At 52.2% G+C, this 13,187-nt stretch overlaps 3 protein-coding genes across 3 annotated transcripts; 1 reads left to right on the forward strand and 2 right to left on the reverse strand.

Annotated features, from left to right (window-relative positions):
- Positions 1-106: 106 nt before the first annotated feature.
- On the forward strand, positions 107-1,542 carry CORC01_08032 (DHHC zinc finger domain-containing protein; the record flags this gene model as incomplete). Its single annotated transcript, XM_022619667.1, has 2 exons — positions 107-470; positions 563-1,542. 2 exons carry the CDS (start codon positions 107-109, stop codon positions 1,540-1,542), a joined length of 1,344 nt encoding a protein of 447 aa, XP_022473871.1.
- Positions 1,543-1,937: 395 nt separating this feature from the next.
- On the reverse strand, positions 1,938-5,803 carry CORC01_08033 (uncharacterized protein; the record flags this gene model as incomplete). Its single annotated transcript, XM_022619668.1, has 3 exons — positions 1,938-2,293; positions 2,353-5,680; positions 5,801-5,803. The coding sequence occupies 3 exons, from the start codon at positions 5,801-5,803 to the stop codon at positions 1,938-1,940; spliced, it is 3,687 nt and encodes a 1,228-aa protein (XP_022473872.1).
- Positions 5,804-6,853: 1,050 nt separating this feature from the next.
- Positions 6,854-8,826, reverse strand: CORC01_08034 (F-box domain-containing protein; the record flags this gene model as incomplete). The annotated part of the gene is made up of 2 exons (XM_022619669.1): positions 6,854-8,685; positions 8,757-8,826. The coding sequence occupies 2 exons, from the start codon at positions 8,824-8,826 to the stop codon at positions 6,854-6,856; spliced, it is 1,902 nt and encodes a 633-aa protein (XP_022473873.1).
- Positions 8,827-13,187: the final 4,361 nt, after the last annotated feature.

Genomic DNA, 13,187 nt, shown 5'->3' on the forward strand with positions numbered 1-13,187 from the left:
CGCCGAATCTCGAATTCCGCAACGTCTGTTGCGACAACCCGTTCGGTCGGCCTCAAGACACAACCCCCTCGATCTGGAAGCAAACCCCCCCCCCAATGGCGCAACAATGGCGGGCTTCAACGAAACCTCCTCCCCCTTCATCAAGCGCCTCGCCGTCCCGGGCTCCTGCGCGCTGATGGCCTTCCTCGCCTACTCCTCCCAGCTCCTCTTCTACCTCGCCGACGACTCCCTCGCTCCCGGTCGCCTCACCCGCTCCGAGACGTACGTCTTCAACGCCCTCCTCTTGTGCCAATGGTACACGTACTATAAGTCTTGCACCGTCGATCCGGGCCGCTACTCCTTTCCTGACTCCGTCATCGAGGTCCCCGAGCCGGATGAGTACGGCCTCGTGAGGCGGTGGTGCAAGAAGTGCTCCGCGCCGAAACCCCCGCGCGCGCATCACTGCCGGCACTGCGCGCGCTGCGTCCCTCGTAAGATCTCTTTCGTTCTACCATTAACCCCCCCCTTCTTCCCCTACTCATCCGCGCACAAGCACATTGTACTAACACACGACTTCCCGCAGGAATGGACCACCACTGCCCTTGGACGGGAAACTGTACCTCTCTAACGACCTTCCCCCACTTCCTCCGCTTCCTCGCCTACACAAATTTCTCCCTCTGGTACCTCGCCCGCATCCTCTACCTACGCTTCGCCGCCATCTGGGACAACCGTCTGCTGCCCTCCTACTTGGGCCCTTCCCTACCTGTCCTCGTTCACCTGACCCTCTGCTCCCTCATCTGCTTCTTCAGCTCCCTCGCCCTCGGCATCCTCTTCTTTTCGACCGTCCGCAGCTGGGTCCTCAACGAGACCATGATTGAGGGCTGGGAGGTCGACCGCCACGCGGCCGTCTGCGACCGGAACCGCAAGGATGCGGGGGAGTTTTGGTCCATAACGGGTCCCGACGGGAAAAGGCTGCGGCTGGAAAAGGTGGAGTTTCCCTATGACATCGGTATCTATGCGAACCTGTCTCAGGCAATGGGCACCTCGAACCCGCTGCTGTGGCTTTTCCCCTTTGCCGGGAACCCGCGCGTGAGCAAGGACGGCAGGGGCGTGGGCTGGGAGTGGCCGGAGAACGGTCTGAATCATAAAGAAGGCATGTGGCCGCCGCCAGATCCAGATAAAGTGCGACGTTCCGCCCAAGGAGGTTGGCCCTCGATTCGAGACCCAGAAAGCATGGTGGTGCCAAGATACGGGAGCAAGGAAGAAGAACTAGAGGCCTTCAAGACGCGGCAAGATGCGGATCGGCGGCGGCGGCAGAGTAGCCGTTCACGAATGATGGAAGAGTTAGAGGAGGTGGATGGCTATGATATGATAGACAGTGACTCTGACGATAGCTATGCAGAGGGCGCAGATGGGGAACCCGGTTGGACCAACGCGGACGGCGAGCGGTTACAGGACTTTGGCGTAGACGAGGACGAGGATATGACTGACGATGACGAGGATGTACCTCTAGCGGAGCTATTACGTCGCAGGAAAGTCTTGCAAAAGGATGGAGAGGAGTGAAACAGGCCATAGACAAACCAGTAAACAGAAAATTTTCTTTTTGGGTTTGACTTCCCACGGTTCTATACTACCTTGAAACCAACAAAGAAGGGGCATCCAAAGATGGCTTCGCGCAGGCCATGAATCCCTTTGACTCCTGAATCTACCAAACAAAAGGTGCATACAAGACAGGATCAAATCCGCCTTCCATCTGGGGTTGCCCTGATCCTGTATGCTGAAAGAACTCAAAACAGCAGGTTTGTCGATTGTGAACCGCTTGCCACTCTAGGGGCAATCCGCCATCCAACCTCCACCATCAGTCCAAAGAGCAATCATATCGTGCAATCATGAAGCATCATTCCAGGATCCAGATGTATCGACCCAACCTCATCCCTGACCTTCCACACGAAATCCGATCACCAATCGTCGTCATCGTCCTTCTTCTGCATCGCATTCTTTCGAGCGAGCAGAGCATCCGCCAAACTGTTGCCCAAGCTGGGAGTCGGGGTGTTGCTGCGGCTGTTGTCGGAGCCGCTAGCTCCGTTCAGGCTCAAGCCAGAATCGCGCGGATGAGCGACGGCCGGTTTGCGTCCAGCAGCAGGTCTTTTCATGGGCGGCTGAGGAGGAGTCGGCTTGCCACGGGCGGCCGCTCCGTTGGCGGAAGGAGGCGGAGGGGGAGGGCGAGGAGCCACGACGGGTGCGGGAGCCTGCTCCTCGACGTATGCGGCAGGAACCCAAGCTTGAGAGCCACCATTCTTCGCGAGCCACCAGCCTATCATCAAATGGTCAGTGGTCGCAGTCCGCTGGGCTCGTAAAAGAAATTTTGCTCACCATTGTTCTCCTTCTGGACAACCTCGATCATATCACCAGCTCTGACTGTCAATTCATTCTCCTTCTGGCCGGCGAAGTCGTACAGAACCTTGGCCATGATCTTGGCCTTTGCGGGGGGCGCGGCGGGGGGTGGGGGAGGAGGCATTCTAGTAGCTGCGGAGGTTGCTGACTGTTGTCTGGTATGTGAAGGAATTGAAGTAGCGGCGGCGGCGGCGGCTTGTGGTTGTTGACGTCCAAATGGCCCAGTCTTGGCTGAGCTGATGGCCGCAGGAGGTTGAGGAACAGATCTTGCGGAAGACGCAGCAGGCCGAGGCTGGGGTGTCCGGTTAGTATTTGTCAGGCGAGATGGTCTACCGTTGGGGCCACCAGGCTTGATGAGCTTGCCACGTGTGATGGGTCGAGCAGCAACAGGTTTGCCCTTGGGCGTTGGTTTGGAAACAGATGATGGAGGCTCGCCGGGTTGAGTGTGGACACCTCCGCTCTTATAGAAGTCCGCGGCCTGCTGTGAGTCCTTGAGGACCTTGACCGTTTGCATCTTGCCAGGCTTCTTTGCGTACTCAATCACTTCGCCGATGTTGAGGTTAAAGCCACCAGGCATGACCCGCTGCATCTGCGTGAACATTTCGGTTTTCAAGACACAGTTCAACAAAGGATCAGCCTCCTGGGGCGATCCCACGCCCAGAGAGAACCAGTCATCACGAGCAGTAGAAGCCCCTATGAACTTGATGGCGCCAAGGGGCATTGAGCGTTCAACAGAGATTTGAGGCTGGCCGTTGACAAGCATCTGGGCAACAATATAGAACTTGCTGCTGGTGACAATCAGAATACGGGGACTTGGCTTGCTGGATCTGCCAAATTTGGCCTCCAGGATCTCTCCTCGGCAAGAGAAGACAACTTTCTCGTTGTTCGAGATGCCGATGGCGTTTCTGATCTGTGAACCCGGTCCCATTGACGCGTTGATGCCCATGTAGTCGCCCAAAAATCTTCGTGAACCGAGCAGACTGAATCTCCTTCTCTCCTTGCGGTTCTGGAGAATCCTGTGGCCTTGGTCGCGCAATTGGAGGTACTCAGCTCCGGTTCTCTTCTTACGCCAGAAACGCTGGATGCGAGTCGCGGACTCGGCTCTGTAGGCCAGGTATGCTCGCCACATACGCTGGATACGAGTGGCCATGTTGTGCCAGTATCGATCTCGCATGTGCTCCAGCGCAAAGAGGGTCTCCGGTGACTTTATGAAGGCCTTTGTTGTTCCCATTTGCCATTCCTCCTTGGGAATGCTGGTGTCCTTGAGAATCTGCTTGGCTGCATCCTGGTACGATCCTTGCCAAGTGTACTCGCCAGCGTATGAAGTTGCGGGAGAAAGAAGGAAGAAGCGGTCCACAAACTTCTCAAACGTTTGGCGATAGGCAAATCCAGCACGGCGAATGCGAACGTTCTCTTGAAGACCGAGATATTTGACCTGATGAAGGACATTGGGCACATTGTATTCGGAGGGCGACTTGTTTTCGTTGGGCTTGATTGTTCGGATGTAAGAAGGCTGGCACTTCATAAGAGTCTCAACCAGTGCATTTGCGGACGCTCTAATACGGTCACCGGCAGAAGGAGGCTGCTTGCGATTGTCCTGGTCGACTTGGTTGGGGAAGATCGTGTGTACGAAGCGGTTGCCGCTACCCGAGAAGAGATTGAGCAAACCCTTCAGTAGCAGATCCTTGTTCTTGTCCGTGATTCCGTCCACTGTGTAGGCAACATCACCGGCATAGTGCTTGATGATGAAGCTGCCTTGGCGAGGGGTCAAGTGAGGGTTGGACATGCCGTTGATGCTTTGCATGAAAGTTCGGTCAGATGCAGCAGGGTCGGCGTGGGCTGTCTTGGTAGCATCCTTCATGGCTGACAGGACACCCGGAGGGCGGATACCCTCGATCAGATCACACACGATCTTGTTGTCGAAGTACTTGATAGGTGTCCACTGAATCTGTTCGCGTGCGTATTCGTCCTGCTCGGCTTTCAGCGTCAACTGAATGAAGATTTGTTGTAGCTTCTCGTTGACGTAGTTGATGCAAAGCTGCTCGAAACTGTTCTTCTCGAAAATCTCGAAGCCGTAGATATCCAGAATGCCGATGTTGTTGCTTGTGGCCTGCTTCGCTTTAAGGGACTTGTTGACACGCTCCACAATCCAGTCAAACAAGTTGCTGTAGATGGCCTTGGAAAGGGCATCTCGTGTGGCAGCAGCCTGGGCTGGGTTTGTCGGCGACTCGATGACCTCGCCGTTTCGCGGAGTGAGAATGCGGATGGTAATAGCCTTGATGAGCTGCTCGGGCGTCACCTCCAACAGGTATGCCAGGAAGTCCACCACCGACTGGTCGCTAACAGCGGCGTATCCATCCTGGCCTTCGTGGAACTGAATGTTGCCAGCCCACAAGATAGCAGACAGCATGCGGAAGATTTCATCTTGCTCGCCCTGGCTTAGACCAATAATTCTCATAGCCTCGAGTGTGTCGTTGAACTCCGCCAAATCGTCAATTCCGTCGACCTCGAGGCACTTCGATCTGCTAGTATAGACATACGTCTCGGGTGTTTGGATTCCGAACTGCTGTCGGTAGTTCTGGGAGGCTCCCTTGGTGAACTGATAAAAAATGTGGAAGTTTCGCTCATTGGTAATCTGGCCGACGACTCTCGACTTCTCGAGGAGATAGTTGGTAATGTCGGCACCGACGGGTTCGCCCTGCGCATTGAATTGAATCTGCAGATACTTGCCAAAACGAGACGAGTTGTTATTCCTCAAAGTCTTTGCGTTACCAAAAGACTCGAGTAAGGGATTGGTTGCCAGCACCATGTCCTTGATCTGCTTGATGTCGCCCGACTCTCCTCCTGAAACGCTGGCGATGTACTGCATGATCCGCTTGGCGGCTTCCGTCTTGCCAGCACCCGACTCGCCGGAAATGATGACACACTGGTTATCTTGGTACGCCTTCATGTTATAGTACGCAGATTCGGCAATAGCGAAGACATGCGGGGGCATCTCGAGACGGTTTTTGCCCTTGTAGCTGTCGAGTACCTGGTCGGTGTAGATACCCAGGTCCCGGAAGGGGTTGACTGACACCAACACATGGCCGATGTAGGTATAGATCTCCTGACTTTCGAATCGCTTCTTGAGATTGTCGTTGATGGCTTCGTTGGACACCTTACTGAGCAACGTAAGATCCGAAACTCCGATCTCCTTCTTCTTCGTGACCTCGTATGTGGCCTTCTTGGGCTTGCCGCCGCCCGCCCCTCCGGACGGTCCGGTGGGGCCAGTCTTTGCGGATTTGTCCTTGGGACGTCGTGAGATACCCTAATAATATTGAAAGCGCAACGGTCAGTCCTATTTCCTTCTTGCGGTCGGTAGCCGGGGATTTTCGAGTTGCAGCAGCCCAATCGGAGTGGTGCGCGCGCGGGGCATGAAGCGTCTCACCATGCTGGGCAGTTCTCAATGAAGGGAATGCCGGTATCTGTTGACGGTTTGCGCAAGCAAGCTTTGGGGATTCGTGATTGCGCTGGTGATGAAAGAGCGAGGTTTGCTTCGTTTTTTTTCCGTGCGGCTTGTTGCTGAGTGAGAGACCGGAAAGAGCGCGTACCAAAGGTGACGTTGCGGTGCGGACGTAGGGATTACGCAGGTGCAGTGTGGCTGGTTCTTGCCCGAGATCCAAATCCAAACGTTGGCCGACTGTCTGTCCCAGTGGTGCCTGACGACGAGTCCCAGTTCGTTCAATACGGGGGCTCGTCAGCCAATCGTAAGCGGCATAACGACCCAGCACAGCCTCAGCTCGGAGAATCGGTGGCGCCAGATTCCGCGTAATGCCCAACAGTGCTTTAGCGCCCTTTAAGCGAATCTCCACTCCTTATATCCTCCCCTCACGCCCCTGTCCATCCCGCAGAAGAGCGGGAGATAATCTTGGAACCTTCTGCCCAAAAAAGATTGTCCCTGCTCTGAATAACGGCTCTGAGGTCATAGCTTTCGTTACCCCTCCAGCCATTGGCGGAAGAGGGGTCGCCTTGTGTTTGCCATTCCCAATCTGCTTGAAGATAAATCTACCTGTGTGCCCGCCAGCCTGGCAATTTGGAGCCTACAGCGCATAAGGTCAATTTAAGGCCTGGACATGGTTCGTCCCAGGCAGCCCGGGCGGTTATTGCGCTGAAGTGTTTTACGCTTAGAGTTTCCAGCCGCTGTCTAACCGACTACCTGACTTACCTGGAGGAAATCTTGACGATCACCGCCGATGTCGGCATAGTCGCACTCTCTGTTTCGACCACAGATCCCTCACAGTCTGGAGTCTGCTCTGCGGCTCGGTGGGTTAAGCGTTGCATAACAACGTTGGTAAACTTTCTTATTCACTCCACTCTAACTGTTTGTATCGTCAGGTCGCGACGGCTTATCAGGATGGATCTTATAATGAATTTTAATTAACCCATGTCCCAAGGGCCTGTCATGAAAACGCTCGCCTCATGCCAAATGTTACAATATTCTTTACCCCATTAAACCCAGTCCTAGGCCTCGTACGAAGCGAACATCATCCGCCTGTCGCTCAAGAGCCATCCTCATCCTCTCGCCATACTCTTTCTCGGCCTCTTCGCTCCTTGCCTCCTCTTCCGATTTGGGCTCCGGTAGCTCAAATTCACTTGCGGTAAAACCAGGCTTGCTGGAAAAACTAACGAGGCCCAGCTTCTCACCCGTCCAGAAGAGGATGTCATCGTCGTTGACATTATCTAGTCCGCGACGCGTTTGTGTCGACAATATCTTCCTCGCGAGATCATCGGAGCCTGGCATGGAGGCGAAAAGGGACGGGCGCTCGTCTACCTCGCTGTGTCCGATCTTGTGCCTTCTCACCTCAGTGAAGCCATCGCGTTCAAACCACTTCAGAAGCCCCGAGCCATCCGAGAACACGATGCGAGTACCCTGGTTGGCGACCGAGAGGATCTTGGACTGAGAAGATGTCTGCCGGTTCTTCATGGTGGAATTCTGCATGAGATCTGCAGACGAACCTCCCTGTTGTGGGCACAAGCCGTACAGCTCCAGCGAACCCTTGGTGTTGTACTCGCCACCGGCGATAAGAGTCCGGCCTCCGTCCCTCGTCTTCGACTCCGTGACTTGCTCGACAGACAAGTCGCTCCTACGACGTGTTTCGCTGTCGAGCGTGGAGAATGGGTACGGTAGAGAAGCGAGACTAGCCAGTCGAGCCCCCGAATGAATGGAACCCATGATGGAAGGAAACGTGCGTCTATCGTAGTGAAGGATGTTAGAGAAGCGTCCTGCTACGTAGATATCATCCGAAAAGGAGTACTCGTCGCAAGCTTTGGGCAGGTGCAAGATGCTCAGAGGGGTGGGTTGTGACAGAGGAGCATAAGGCGGCAGCGGATCATCGAAGCCTCTGCTTGGCCTCCGTTCAAAGAATCCACTTGTCGAGTTCACGGCCAGAACGTCAATCCTGTCGATGATCTCACTCGGCGACCTGACTCGCGCCCTATAGTCGTAGAGGTGTATTCCCAAAGAGGTCCCTACAGTCAAAGGCAAGCCTGGGGCGGCGGAAGAAAGAGCCGTGATGGACCACTCGAATGTTTGTTCGCCGACGACCTCGAGCCGGTTGAGATCCACCTCTAGCAGGTGGCCCTGTACTGCGACGAAGGCCTTGTTGGAAAAGCTGTCGACGCTGACACATTCTGTCACTCCGGTATCGATCTTGCGTGACCTACCCATTGTCTGGGGTCCATCGAGATATAAGATGCCAGCCGAGCTTTTCGCGACTGTGGCACCCTTCCGACCCCTGGTACCTTTCACGTCCCACAAGCACATGGAGCCGTCGTCCAATGGTGATACCACAAGCAATTCGTCAGTCTCTCGACTTGGGCTGTAGAGTGCCATTCCTCGGACATCCAGCGTATCTTCCTCAGTCCCATCTCGGATCTTGGGCTGCTGCAGCCAACTTGTCGCAATAGGCGCATAGCGTTGTATGTACTCATTGTACCAAAAGACCGGCTCTGTCGGAAATGAAGGATCCCAGTTCGCCATGTCTCTGTACCGCTGCACCTTGCGCTGCTCCTGTGTTTCCTCGTCGTAGAAGAGGGGTTCCAGTTCTGTGTCACCATTTTCTTCCTCACTCAGCTGTACTGCAGCGGTGCTGAAGAGAGGGTAGTCAGTGATGTCGTCGTCGGCAAAGGTAGTGAAGCGCCGCCGTCTTTGTAAAGCCTCCACGAATGGCGACTCGTCAAATGTCCTCGATCGCCAGTGGTTATTATCGAGGGAAATTTTCTGGAGCTTTCGGCAAACGAGCTGCAGACCGGGGAAGTCGTAGGGTTCTAGGACTGAGGGGCACCGGGCTGTCAGCTGGGAATTTTGGAGCAAGCCTCTTGGCAGGAATTGAAGGCTTACTCACAGGAAAGAACGCGAAGAAGAATTTCGTCTGGAAGCTCGTCCAGCTTCTTCGGGGGCGCCAACGACACCATTGCGCCGTGGTTTTGTGAAAGAACTCTGGAGTACTCTGTCCGAATACTCTCGTTCGTTATACTTCTGGCTGAGTTTCGGGGAGATAGAGGGGAGTCCGAATGGGTTCCATGGAGAAGAGGGTCGAAGGATGATCCTACCGTTATCGTTATCGGCCATTGCTTACGCCTAGCCTAATATGGACAAGTGCAGATCCGGGGGTGGACCGGATAGAAACGCCTGGACTCTTGAGTGGGCTGACCTGTCAAAGCTCCAGTCAGGTTGCTTGGGCCTTTTTCGCTTGGCCTTTCCATCCGAGCATAATGTACAAAAGGATAAGTACACGTGTATCCGTAGGTATTCGTACAATTTCTCGTTTGATGCACTAAAATGCTGTAAAACTAGGTGCCCAGCCGCCACCTTTTACTCGCCCAGCCTGGAATGAGCCGGTTGAGCCAGTATTCTGATTTATTGGTCCGGGTCGGTACATGCTAATACCGACTCACATCTGTACCTAGCAATCAGGAATCTACCCTGGTGACACGTTAACGTAACATCAAGGTACCATGCAAAATTAGCTAGCTATCTAGAGGCTTTCCACCCCGCCTTTCTACTCCCACTTACTACCCAATGGGTTGCACAGCGCGGTTCAAGACTAGTAGACTGATTCATTAGCAAGATTGACTAGATGCCTTTCTTATTGTCAGCCTTTCCTTGGTCTTCGCCGCTATCTAACCCCGTTATCACCAGGTTTCTTGTCTCAATACTCTCACGAGGCGGGGCATTGGAAGGTGCCAGAGGATTGTGAACAGACACGTGTGGGCAATCTGTGATCCAAAATCAATGATAGTCGGTCGGGCTCCGAAATTACTAGCCGAATATACATCTTGCATTCGTCCCCGGCTTGCTGTCGTACGTCAGACACAAGAGAGGTTCGTCCCGCTGCTGGTATGGCAACTAATACCATCGCTGTTGCTTGTTGTACCTCAAATGATATATCTCTTAGTGTCTTCCTGGGTACACTCAGTCCGTAGCAACCAAGTCCTGAGGCTCAACAGAACTATAGTCGCACAAGGCAAGCGGCCTGTCTTCGCAATCTCTCAACAGAGACTTTGATTATCTGACAGCCCTCATCTAGCTTGCGAAGAGGTCTAGATGGGATAAATGGCTGACAAGCCTAAACCTGTAACAAGGATTGAGGAAAGTAAGAAGCTCATCCTCATCCAGCAACGGTTTAACCAGGTGAAGTATAGTGTCCAGAGTGATATCTAAATCAGCGAACGTATCCCACTTCATCCACATGTGGGCAGCCTAATTAAATTGTCGAGTTCACTCTGTATGATAACCTATCGACCAGATGTTCATGGAGGAACTTTACCTTCATGTCTTTCAGTACTTGTCACCGTCGGTATGATATTACATCATACATGGGCGAGAGACCGGCTATTTAGAATCTATGAGTTGTGTGCGCACATCAGTCTGAACATTTACAATGTCGGATCCTGAGATGCCAAATATTAAGATTATGAGTTTGGTCCTATAATATGCCTCTTAAGCCTCATGCGCTCAAGTTGTAAGCACGACGGACTACCTGAGCAACCCCAATGAAAACTTGCAAAATACTCAGGTAAATGCTAACTCCCCCTAGAATCATGAGTGCCCTGAAATTCAACAGCCTTTCATTATTCCAAATTTCATAAATAGTTCTCGGTCACTGCATATTCCTGTAGTCTTCTAGCTTATCAGTTGGAACCCCAATTGTCGAAAGTTGGTCTCTTCATTGTGAACTCCACGCTCATGAAGCACACATTTGATTCCTCCAAATTGGTTGATGTCCTTGTCTCCAGTCCACAAAGCGCATAGAGAAAGGGATCTAGTGGACCATTTCATGCACTTTTCTTGATAAGTCACCACTCTTTCTCACGAAAGAGCCGACGAGAGCCCATGTATTGTCCTTACAGCAAACAATAGCTCAGGAGAACTTCAATTCAGTAAGCTTTCGACACCATTCCAGGGCCTGTACGGCAGTTGTATGAGCAGTTATGACACTTGGATAATCTTTCAGCATGGTCGGATTCCAGAGGTAAGTCGTAAAAATGGCTATTATTGTTCTACCGGCCGACCAGAGCTTCGTTAGTGTTGTCGAGATAGATTTTTCCACAGAGAGAAAGCCGAAACAGACGTAGCTCTTTGGTGGTACTGTAGCGATCGAAGGTGCAGTATTTTGAAGTTCATCAACCCATGAAATTGTGACGTTGCCAAGTCGAGACAGAGATGAAAGTTGAGGTGGGTGACGGTTAGAGGCGTTGGAAGACCAGAAGATGACCCGAAGCCCGGCGGGCAAGCTAGCGGCATCGGTCCGTGGCTGCCAAGGACGGCCCTGAGAGGCCTTTGAGATGACTGCGTCAGCCTTTTGGTAGCATTACCGTTTGACTGCATTACAGTAGCCGTGGAGAAGTCGGGAGCCGGCTCTGTGGAACTCGGGGTGCAAAGCATGACGGACCAGCCCATGACAGCAAACACTAAATATCGCAGAACATTCCTACGATTCTTTCTATCAGCCTGTAGTACATTGGATTCGTTCAGGAGCCAGTGTAAGATGCCATCCACTACTTATTGGTGATTCACTGACACATTGATCAAGCTGATAAATTTCGTGAACATCTCAATCTGTTTTCCAAGATAGGAGCACTCGAGTCAGGATCTACACAAAGATTCCATGAGTTGTTTCGTTGACCCTTCATAATTGGACATGCGAGCTTTCCAGGACACTGGTGAAAATTTTCAAACCTGCGTCAAAGACGCATCGAGGTGCAATGTTTGGTTCACAACAGGCGCTCAATAGCGCTTCACTTCCTGCTGTTTGGGTCTCGGAATCATATCGACCAGTATTTGCATTGGAGAGCTTCCAGCGAGTCAATCACACACCGAATGAGTGTAGAAGGACCCTCGTACGTGCTTTCTGGTGCGATGGTGTCTGTGATTACTTATTCTTCGATTGAAGGTGGCTGTGACGACGGTGTGGCCAGAAAGCGAAGCCTTAGCACATACATTCGAATGTCTTATTGGGACATGATGCAGGATCCTCGCCTGGATAATAGCCTACTCTGGCATCATCGCCATGCTGACAAGCCGTCTCTCTTTGTCAGACATGATGTTGAGTTATTTCCTGCCGCATACTTCGGGTGGCTTTATGAGACACAATTTTCGTCATTGCGATTCAAGGTTTTTTGTACAGCTGCGACAGTGTATTAAATAATGGTTGGTGTCACCAGTAGGACGTAATGGCTGCGGCGCTTCAACACTATGTGTGCGGGAATCTCACATGGGCTGATCAATGACATGAATTGCCCTCAGCCTGCTTCACCGGCAAGCCTTAGGTAGTCATTGTCCCGACCTAATCAGGTTGTGCAACCCAGGATATCAACTTGTGTTCCTTGGGAAGCAAGGGGATTACTCATTCGCTGCCATTTGGCAGCCTCGTCTTTAGAAACGTACTTGTCGCCTGATTAATTTCCCTAAGACAGTTCATCTCTGCCCTTTCCTCGGAACTGTCTGCTCCCACATTGCAACATGCGGCTGATAGAACCAATCGCCGGAAATCCTTCTGATATGGCCATATAGTAGGTAGTTACAGAGATGAGTTTTACTTGCTCGCAGTTATTGAATGTTGTCCTAAGCTCTGGCAACGAGATACACTCTCAGTACTGGCGCGATGCTTTGAAACAGTGCGAAGTAAACCTCGAACGCCAACCACGAGCGGGCATTGGGTGTGCGGTTCATCCAGGACTTCGGGGCCAAGTTGGAAAAACTCATGGCTGAATATCAAGATGAGGAATCTACCGATACAAGCAGATTGCCTCGACCACTATGAAACCTTCGCAAAGAATTTCTTGAGCATGATGGCGCACCCTATCAACACATCGATGATGCGAGGTTTCTTATTTTAGATGGTCTAAGTGAGCGAAGACGAAATCCTAGAATGTAGGCTAATGAGACCTAATACTGGTCACTGCGTAGCTGGCTATCGGTGGAAGCTCTCTCACTAGCCCATCGATTTTTAACCCCTTGACTCGGATCACAAGATGGTTGGAGAGAATTTGACAAATTAAAGGTTTGGAACGACTGCAAACATTGCATCGCCAACTTCTCAAAGGTCAAAAGAAACACTGTCGAGGTCAATAAGGAAATAGTCGTTTTTTGGTTCAACATCATCATGACGTTTCGAAACGAATAACAGGGGCGCGAGAGTAAATATTAAGTGATACGTAGAATTTGAAATGACCATGCTATATGCAGACAGTCTCGCTTACGCGTACCATAAGCTTGATGATCTTGATGCTGTATTCTGGGTACCTGCGCAAGACTCATTCTTCATTCTCCA

Source organism: Colletotrichum orchidophilum (assembly GCF_001831195.1).
Source record: "Colletotrichum orchidophilum strain IMI 309357 chromosome Unknown Scaffold_66.1, whole genome shotgun sequence".
Lineage (NCBI taxonomy): Eukaryota > Fungi > Ascomycota > Sordariomycetes > Glomerellales > Glomerellaceae > Colletotrichum > Colletotrichum orchidophilum.